This window comes from Haliaeetus leucocephalus, unplaced genomic scaffold (assembly GCF_000737465.1).
Source record: "Haliaeetus leucocephalus isolate CR32 unplaced genomic scaffold, Haliaeetus_leucocephalus-4.0 Scaffold158, whole genome shotgun sequence".
NCBI lineage: Eukaryota > Metazoa > Chordata > Aves > Accipitriformes > Accipitridae > Haliaeetus > Haliaeetus leucocephalus.
In genome coordinates this window covers 794,075-804,332 of record NW_010972594.1, presented here as the reverse complement: position 1 = coordinate 804,332, position 10,258 = coordinate 794,075, and the positions used below count along the sequence as shown (strand labels likewise).

Below are 10,258 nucleotides of genomic sequence, written 5' to 3'. Positions count from 1 at the left end.
GGAGGGGGCGCGGGGCGAGAGCGGCGCCCGGCAGAGGCAGAGCCAGGGACGCACGTGCCGCTCCGGGGGGGCGGGGGGCGTGTTGCCAAGGCAGGAACATGGTGGCTTCGATAAAAGATTACGTAAACGTCAGCCGGTGCACGCGACTCTCTGTGGAAGGGAACGTCAGCTCTCGCCTTCGGTCAGGAAGGTAGTGGGAATCCTCCCTGGTCATGGGGCGAAGTGCGTCTTGAAATACCGTGCCTGAGCGTGAGGATGCTAAAACCGTTTTGGAATCCCTGTCGACGTTTACACTTAAAGTGGAGAAAAAAAACCCAACACTTGCAGCATTTAGTGAAAGCTGTAGCCTTTTGTTAGTGTTTGTTTTCCTCCCTTTCACTTTTGCTTTGTAAACAGACTTCTGTTGTTGTGTTTTTCTTCCCACCCTCCCTGAAATATACCCTTCCTGCCTTCCGTTTTGGGCTGAAGAGGAATGAAATAAGACACAGCAAAGTTTCTCAGTGCACCATGTTTGAGTATTTTTAACCTTGACTTCTGTGGCCGCCCCTCATTACAGCATAGTGTGCTTTTGAGTTTGATAGGGGAATGGTAGATGGAAATGCAAGAATTAAGAAACTTATTTTTTTCTGTCCCATCTGGCCTACGCAGTTAAATTCATCTGGCTACTCGCAGCTTTGCTCTGCGGCAGTGGTGCCGTGTCTGTGCTGGAAAGGTGGGCTACAGTCAGCGTTCAGGGCAAAGCACCCTAGAGCTACTTCCCCAGAGTCAGGCTGGCTTTGCAAAATATGTTTATCTACAGCCCTGTCTGGTGATGTGCTTGCTTCCAAAAAAAATGAATCCTGTAAATAAGTTCATGTTGGAAGAGTTCTTAAACTGCAGCATTTGGGACTTCAAATTCCAACTGTGCCAAACTTTCTGATTTTACATATCCAGAAATGTTGAAGACCCACCAGTGGTTTGGCAGGAGACAAAGAGGTTTGCTTTACAGTGAAACACTAGTCAGCTTTCAAAGTATGTTCTTGTAAGTTTCCTGTTTTGATATCATTCTTTTTTGAGGGAAATAGTTTGAGTTATTAGTGTCACTCAAGGGCTCTCTGGCTGTTATGCCCTAACTTGTCAAAAGTGTTAGAGCTCCCCAGTGGATAATAAGAGCAAGAATCTCTCTTTGGGGAGAAAGGAATGATTGGGAAGTGCAGTTTTCAGTAGCTGTTTCTATGGTCTCTTTTTTACAACAGCTATTTTGACATAAATATAGTAACAATGTTTCCTATAGACACATTCATCTTCCTTTCTCTGACAAGCTTATTTATGGATTTCTTTTCCTCAGATTTAAAACTGCTAAGAGAAATATCCTTGACTGCTTCAGGGCGGGGGTTTTTTTGGGGGGGGTTGCTGTTATTCATTGTATAATGTTGTCTTAAATTCATGAGATTGCTCAGAAGGATTAAGAAGTGAAAGGTAATGAAGATAATTTCTGCATTTTTGGAAGGAAATGGTGGACTTAACCTTTAGAAAATCCAACAACAAAACCGGACAGTTTTCCAATATCTGAAGCCAGGATATAAGCATTAGTAAGTATAAATACTGTTGAATGGTGTCTTAGAAATGGAAAAAAACACGTCTCGGCAAACTTCTATGCTTCCACTTTTCATAGTTGAGAACTCATGGGAGTTGATATTTCAGGGTTATGTACTGCACAGGTGGGGTGAGTTACCTTTGCCTGACAAAAGAACTTGGTTTGTAATACTTTGATTTTTTTTTTATTTTTTTGGATACAGTATGGTTCAGAATATTGTCTGATATGCTGTACTGACTATCTAAGGTGAAAACTTTTAAAATATTACAGTTTTTCTGGAAATACTACAGATTCTTCTCCTAAACTCTGAAAAATTGGAAGTGAAAGTAGTAAAAAGTGCCTGTACCCACTGAATTGCATGCACCTTTTTGAATATGTGCAGTTCTGTTTTAAGAAGGTATTTGAGATACTTGTCCTAATGGTGTGCAGGTTTGTTGTTCTGGCCTTTTTTTTTTTTTTTAGGATGTGAAGTGTCAAGTGGAGTGTGAGCTTCCTTGGAGAGAATGCTGATAAAGAGTTTTTGGCACTTCTTTTATTTGTATATAGAAAAAGGCTCATAAACATCAAGGTATCATAAGAACCATGCCTGTTCTTTATCTGCTGAGAGTGAACAGTAGTAACATGCACTAAATGAGTGAGAACTCAGCCCTCAGAAGTCAGAATTTAACTGTTTGCTCTCTATGTGCTTCTCCTGAAATCAAGTTCTTTTATTTTCTGTGTGCTTGCCCACAGTGGAATACATCCTTTGCTTTCTTTCGTTGTTTTCAGATCTGAAATAGTTGAGTAAAAAACCCATTTGTTTAATAAGTTCGTGGAGTTCATCACATAGGATATTGCTGTACTAGTTATTACTGAAGTTGTATTTAAGTTATTGGGTAATCAGCTCTGATACCGCTTTTGTGATCGGTTGGCTTTGTGCATTTTTGCTTATTCAGTTCTGCTTCTGTAATATTTTTTTCCTTTTGTTTTTTTCCAAGTATCAGAAGAGGGGAAAAAAAGAAATCACTGTGAGCAATAGCAATTTTGCAAGTACAAGTCCCAAGACTGGTAATGGAAGTCACAAAAGACTAATTGTTTGTAGGGATAAAAGTTTGGAAAAGAAAGATAAATTGCATGGCTTGTTTCAATGCAGCCAGAGTCTTTTCTGGGCAGATTTCCTCTCTGTGTGTGATTAAACTCATCCTGGTCTTGAGACTTCCTTTGTATGACTGATAAAACTGTGAATTTCAACGTTAAGTTGAAATGCACTTGGAAAATGTGGGTTTTGGATAGTTTGGTCAAGACCACACTGAATTTTCCAAAAGTACTGGGTTGTGATATAAAGATTTCCAGCTTTGTAAAATTTTTTGATAAATAAGAGTAGATTCTGTGGCTCAAAATTGCTAACTTATTTGTCTAGAAAATACTCAACACTTTCTTTGTATTTAGAACTCCATGTGTATTTATAGTCAAGAAAATTAACTGATTGGTCATGAGAGTCAGTTAACAAGAAGTTACATTGTTTATACCTGCTTCTTGATTGTGACTTAGAAAAGGGAAGGAGACCATTTTGATAAGCCTGGGGTTTTGGGTTTTTTTTCCCCATGTTCCAGTTAGCCTATTCTGAACTTAAGAAATGAATTGTTTTTTTAACTGAATTAATAAAAAAAAAAAAGGGATAAAACCTCCTTACACTTCAATAAAAAGTGCAGTTGCAGTGAGCCTTGATTCTAAGTGCACGGCCAATCAATTTGCCACTTAAAGAAGTATATTACTTCAAATAGTTTTCATAGCTTAGAAAGTTGGGGGTTTTTCCAAGCATGAAGAAAGAGTATTTCTTAAATTTAATTAATCTTCTTAATGAAAGAAATAATTTCTTAAAAAATAAGATATTTAAATGTAATTAAAATTACATTTTAATTTAAAAATCTAAAATTAATTTAGACTACTGTAAGTTTTGATATAATAATGGGGGTGGGGAGAGACCATGCTAAAAAGACTAGTGCAAATTCATATCTGCACAGGTTAGATTTTTTTTTTTAAATAGAATAATTCAGCGAGGTACAATCTGGTTCATAGTGACTGTGCTTTTTGATTTTGACCATTCTGTGCAAAAGAGAAAAATACAGATGTAACTTCAGTATCACCTGCTTAACAGATTTATTTGCCTTTATTTTTTGTCTCTACTTTTCATAAGAATGACATTTGTTGTAAATTTTTCTTAGAAGAGGAACCAATGAGGTGAGGGGAAAAACTAAGAGAAATGAGACACGAGGAAGTACTCATCTCCCACCTGTGCCTATTTGTGTTGCATATAAGCAGTATTTAGCCCTTGCAGGCTGAGAATGTATTATGTTTACATGCTCAATCCAGCAGAAGAAACAGCTACCTGATGTAATTAATAAAGATGATTTTTTTCTATTTTTTGGGGGGTAATAAGCTTTGTTCCCAGTCTACAGTGCTTTTCCTTGGAATAGCTTTTTTTTAAACTGGGAAATGAGTCTTCCCTAAGGCATAATGGTTGTAAAGGTCATAAAAACACCTATTGTGAACTTCCACTTTCAAACATGATAGAAATGTTACTCAGCTATTATAGAATTTCAGTAAAATCTTTTTAATTGAGCCTTGGCATCCTGACCTTTGGGATTTGCTTCATTTCATTTGCAAGGGACATAAGAACCCTTGAGACCCATCAGTGATAAAAATAGCCTTTATGTGGCTTGAGAATTACCTCTGATACAGTACCTGAATCAGTTGCAAAATAAAAGAAGCAGAAGATAACATGGGTGGTTGTACTGGTAAGCTTCCAGTATAGCTATAGCAGGGAGAGAACATTTCCAAGTAAGTTACTGTGAATTGTTAATCCAGTCCCTTGGTCTGCTTCAGCTAGGTGGTTCTGTATGACCTTGGGCCCAGCACAGAGTTCTGCATTACCTGTCTAGTCTGTATGTTCATCCCATACATATTTGTATGTGTTTATGTATATATTACCTTATAAATGCCTATGTGTGCACACGTACTACTGCATTCACCTGTGGATAATAGCTGGCAATTTCTGGTAGGTGTACTTGTGCCCTTTGTGTAAGAGATGTAGGCCCTTCGCATAAGAGATGTAGGTTAAATCAAGTTTGTGCAGGTTGTGAAAGATAATGTGTCAGTCCTTATTTAGCTGTAGCAGAAACTATAGCAAAAACTTTCTGTATTGGTACACAATAAATATTTAAAGACAGTTGAGTATAAGGGAAATAATTGCTTTAGATGTGGTGTGCTATGTAAGAAGTCAAGACCGCTGCTCATTTGTTTTTCTTCTATTGAGAGCAGAGTCTGATTTGCCAGTACCATTCTCTGTTTTGAAGAGTTGTGTTTATCAGGCTTTCACTTCAGAAAGAAATTAGAATAGTTCATATAGTTATCTATACTATTTTCTGTTAAAACTAACATGCTTTTAAAGCACTGTTATTGTCAAAATATCTGTTAATCTTCCCCAAAGAAATATGATTTTAGGTATAAGAGCTGACATCTGATTAAAAGGAAGGGTAGAAACTGTGAAAACCCAGTACTGCACGCAAAATCACTTTTATTTTCACAGGCCTGAAACATCTTTCACTTCCTAATTTCAAGCTTGTTTTGCTATGTCAACAGCTAGTGAAATCCATGTTCATGCAGCTTCAACTAGTTCTATCTTGTTTATTTGTGTAACAAATGAACAAAGAATTGTTTAATAAACATTCCAAGAACACGATAATATCAACATTATCTGCTTGTCCCATTGTGCAAAGACAACTTTCTTGTAAATATTCTAGGACATTCTTAAGGTGAAAGGCTTTTATGGCTTGCCAAAATCAGACTTAGAGGCTCTGCTCACTTTAAAAAAGTATCTTTGGTTTTTTGTTGGTTGGGTTTTTGTGTGGGGTTTTTTTTGTTTTGTTTTTTATTTCATACATGTTTAGGAATTCTTTCCTAGTTGAACTGTATGGCAGCATATTGTGCCCCCCTTCCTTTCCCTACCCCCTCCTCCCCTGGCAGGAACCAGGTCATGTAGACAAGAGTACAGATACGAGAAGTGCTTAGACCCTGAAATTGCTTCTTGCCCTATGTGTAATAGAACATTTGAATTACCTTTTTTCTTAGTTTCCATAGCTTATAAAAATGCAATCTCAGTAGCTTCTGTCAAAATGAAAATGAGTGACATGCAAACTACTGTGGACAAGTCTCACAGTAAAAAGTAGATAAAGTTGATTGGTAGTCAGGATTGATTTTTGTTGTATCTGAGAGACTGTTAGGGTATAGAAAGTGTCCTTTACTCCTGACTACTGACTTCCCTTATACTATGGTAAAATACCTTATAAAGTTTTCTGAGGTGAAAAAAAAAGTAAGTGTAAAGTTAGTCCAGCAGTTAGTTTTGTACTCTTGTTTTAGAGGAATGTTTTTATAAGATACTACTGCTTAGAAACGTCTTTCAGAACTGGAGTCTGGATTCCAGTGAGTATGTATGAGGATGTGACTTCTCTGCACAGAGACAGTGTAATGGATGGGTTGCAGTGGGGCCAGCAAAGAACCAAAGGAAGGACACCTTAGGAGAAGGGGAACACTCAAGTGTCTGGTCAATATAAGGTGTAATGGGATTGGGATGGTAGGCAACAGTAGGAAAGGGAGCCTGTTGCAGTTTCATTTGCTAGACAGCTTAGTTACCTTCCATTCAGACACTCGCTTTCCTTTGAAATATGTAACTTCCTTCCCTTTTGCATCCCTTGCCTTTTTGTCTTTGAAACTGTGGTTCTCCTGCAGCCTAACATTGACTGAACGTCAAAAATAACCTCCAAGTCATCATCCTTCTGCTTGGCTGTAGTTATATTTGGAAGCTCTTTGAAAATGCTTTTTTTTTTTTCTTTCTACGTCTTTGGGGACAGATCAGCTCTACAGGCTTATGAGCTAGTCAGTGGTTCTGCAGCTTATTGGGGATCGGGAAGTCAATGTGACCAAGTATGATCTAATCCATCTGAATAGACTGATGTCAGAAGTGATTCTTTTTTTCCCGAATGTCAATTTTTTTCAGGTAATATGGAGAATTACCAGAACGTAAGGGTGGAGTATGTCCTGGTTTTGTCTGGGATAGAGTCAGTTTTCTTTATAGTAGCTGATACAGTGTTATTTCTTGGATTCAGTATGAGAAGAATGTTGATAACACCCTGATGTTTTCAGTTGTTGCTAAGCAGTGTTTATACTAAGTCAAGGATTCATCACCTTCTCATGCCCAGCCAGCAAGAAGGCTGGAGGGGCACAAGAAGTTGTGAGGGGACATGGCCAGGACAGCTGACCCAAACTGGCCAAAGGGGTATTCCATGCCATGGGATGTCATGCCCAGAATATAAACTGGGGGGGCGGGGTGGCTGGAGAAAGGGGGATCACTGCTTGGGAACTAACTGGGCATCAGTCAGCAAGTGGTGAGCAGTTGCACTGTGCATCACTTGCTTTGTATATTCCAATCCTATTATTATTATTATTGTCATTTTATTATTGTGATTGTTATAATCATTATTTTCTTCCTTTCTGTCCTATTAAACTGTTCTTATCTCAACCCACGAGTTTTACCTTTTTCCTTCCAATTCTCTCCCCCATCCCACTGGTTGGGGGGGAAGTGAGTGAGCAGCTGTGTGGTGCTTAGTTGTTTGCTGGGGTTAAATCATGACAGAATGACTCTATTTTTCTTCCAAGAATAAGATTTTTAAAAGGGCACTCCTCTTGCCCCTACCCTGGTCTAGATTGTTATGAGTGCACTTATAATTGATTGTTAGAACTGAGAACCGCTAGGATGAGAAGATATTCCCCAACTTTTCTTCAGAAAGTTCATCCCCAATTTAACAAACTTTTTTTTTTAAACCACAGCATATGAAGTTGGGCAAGACATGAGTATTAAACATAGAGTAACCATATTTAAACATAGCAAAAGGGAGGAGGGGGTATAGCTCTTGGACAAGAGTTTATATTCGTAAAGGGGACATTTTCAGGAAATGGCGAGTCTAGGATTTTTGCATACTGCTTTGAGCTGCTGCTGTCCAGCATAGCCCAGGTTAGCAGGAGATAGCCTGTGTTCTGGTAATGTTTTAAGTCCTGATACATTGATGAATATACCAGTTCCTAAAGACTCCAGTGTGTAGTGTTTTATAGTTACTTTAGAGTTCTTCCAGTGCAAAATGCCAAGTGTACTCAGGACTTTCTTTATATGTTAAAACTGGTCAAGTTCCTGATCCAATTAAAATGATCAGTTTCTGAACTTCCGGATTGCTGCTAATGGTATGTGTTGCACTATACGCTAGCTCTTGCTCACTGCGATGGAAATGTTGTAGTGTTATGATGCTACATGATCTCAGGCTTGCCTGTGAAGCTAGAAATGGAGAGAAACAGATGGGAGAAATCGAGTAAGTCTATAAAGTGATGATAAGGCCTAGAGGGCTATACAGAAGAGCAAGTAGGCTTCATACAATCTTTGACACTTCAGATTATTAAAGACATTTTTAATAAAGCCATGTTATCTTTTTGAAATGAAGCACTTCTCCCCCCCCCCTTAAAATTGCCTTCGTATGGAACAGTAAATTCAACAAAATGGCTTTGGGAAAAGTTGTATCTATTATACTTCTGAGTAACCTTTGCCTGGTGGACTACAGACTTAATCAGTGAGTCACCAGGTGAGATGGTTTTTAACTAAAGAAAAAAAAAGTTCTGTGAGAAGCAGGTCCAAAGTTCATGTCATTGCAATATCAAAATAATCATTTTAACATTTGAACAAAAAAAAGTACTCAATCTCCTCTTTTGGAATGAGTTTTAAATTAGACTGCTTTGGAGCCTGCTGTTTATTATGTCAATTTGTAATAAATGCTGCTTTTTTGACAGGAGGAATTATACTGCTTGAACCTCTTTTTGAAGCTGAAGAGGGGACAGGACAGGAAGGGGCTCAAAAACCTGACCAGTAATAAATGGTCATAAATAAGTACATGGTTATATTTAGTCTGCAGAAGCGTTATAGACAGCATTTTCAAGTATCAGGTAATTTTAAGGGTGGCTGATGGTCTGCTGATTGGAAAGCAATAACTGAATATTGGCTGAGAATGATGATCACAGTCTTCTGTGTAAGATTGTTTTGTGAAATACTACTGAACCCTTTGTGGGGAAAATTGTCTTGGGACCAAAATCTCCATATTTTTTATTTATTTTAATGTATGTAATGCTATAATAGTCTAGGTCAGGCTTGGTAAAAGTACTCTCTCACATGAAACACCTGAAAACATGATCACAGATTTCAAATTTGTATATCTAGCATTCAATTTTTCTGCCTTTTTTCAAGTCAAAAGTGGTTTTAGTTAATTGGCAGGATTGATTGTAAGGACATGATCATTTATGCCAGTATTAGGAAATCTTCCATCTGCAGTTTTTGTGAGACTGTTCTGCTTTTGAATCTTTTGGCCAACTAAAAGGGCATTTTTGGCCCTTTTATCGTTCTCTTGCTCTCTAATAGAATACTGTTGTTTGTGCTCTTAATTTTGTTGCTGACTTCCTGGCTCTACTTTTTTAATGGATGTACATTCCTTGTTCTAGGACTTTAATCCTTGAATGCTATATTCTTATGCTTATTGAATTATTCTGTTCACTGTTGTTTCCACAAGCTTCTCCAGTCTTTAATCTTTCTCTCCATTTTAATCTGTGCTCAGTTTCTAACAGAACTTGCATACAGATAGGAAGAAATTTTGACTCGGACGTTGCAGTACTCAGTCAGCTGGCTCTGTGAATGTGTTAGGTATATCAAGTTACTTAGTGACTATACATTTAAGAGAAAATAAAATTAATCCATGGAATGCAAGTAACAGGAGACAAATCTGAAAGCACAGTTTTGCTTTTCTGTAACTAAGCTTCATGCTCTTACCCTTTTGAAATTTCCCTTTACTAAGTTCCTTACTAAATGCTTTGTACCATTTTAGCTCCTCAGTCCTATTCCCTCCTTTCAAAAAATTATTTTTAAATGCCTCTGTCTCCAGTCTAGGAAATGCTTTACTTTTTCCTACTTTGCATGAACTTTGTTCTTCATGCTTTTTCTTTTCTCTTAGATGTTTTCATAACTCCCACCTTTTTTGCCTCTTCTATCTTGAACCACTGCTTGTTAAACAAGTGTTGTGATGCACTTCTAAGCACAGAGAAAGCGTAATTTGCCACTTCTGTTGCTTGATTTAAATTGTAGACACATACTTGATCTCTGCAAATACCTCTGTACTTCTATCTGTAATGTTCTATGTGGATAGGATATGTGGACTATACTGTTTCATACTTCACTGATATGGTGGAAGTGGCTAAAGCTCTTCTTAATTCTTGTTTCTTTTTTTTTTAGGCATATGCATCAGGATGTGATATTGTGGTGTTGGGGACTGACTTTGAAAGATTACAGATAATCCCTGGAGCAAAACATGGAAACATTCAAGTGGGGTGTGTGGACTGTTCAATGCAACAGGGGAAGGTATGTAGAGCAGTGTTTCTAAGAATCTTCTAGCAATGTCATGTTAAGCACCTTCTCAAGAGTGTGGATACTTGAAAGTTAAGGCAAATACACAAGAGTGAATAGTAAAATGGCTGATTGCATCATGTCTTTTTGTAGTAAGCAGCACAGTGAATGTGAAATAGTAACTGTAGATATGAGATTGTAAAAGATATATAGGG

The 10,258-nt window shown here is 37.7% G+C and overlaps 1 protein-coding gene across 9 annotated transcripts in view; it reads left to right on the top strand.

Moving 5' to 3' along the window:
- The first annotated feature begins 2,083 nt into the window (after positions 1 to 2,083).
- The window catches only part of DMXL1 (Dmx-like 1), an 83,388-nt gene continuing 75,213 nt past the window's right edge, over positions 2,084 to 10,258 (top strand). For 6 of the 9 annotated variants that reach the window (XR_774028.1, XR_774030.1, XR_774029.1 and 3 more), the window contains exon 1: positions 9,958 to 10,058. Coding sequence is in view for 4 of the 9 variants with exons in the window: in XM_010562344.1 (XP_010560646.1) it covers positions 10,044 to 10,058 (15 nt within the window). In the remaining 5 variants the exon portion in view is untranslated. Of the gene's footprint in view, positions 2,145 to 9,932; positions 10,059 to 10,258 lie in introns of those variants that run through there. The other 3 variants (XM_010562345.1, XM_010562341.1, XM_010562342.1) reach the window with 2 other exon arrangements.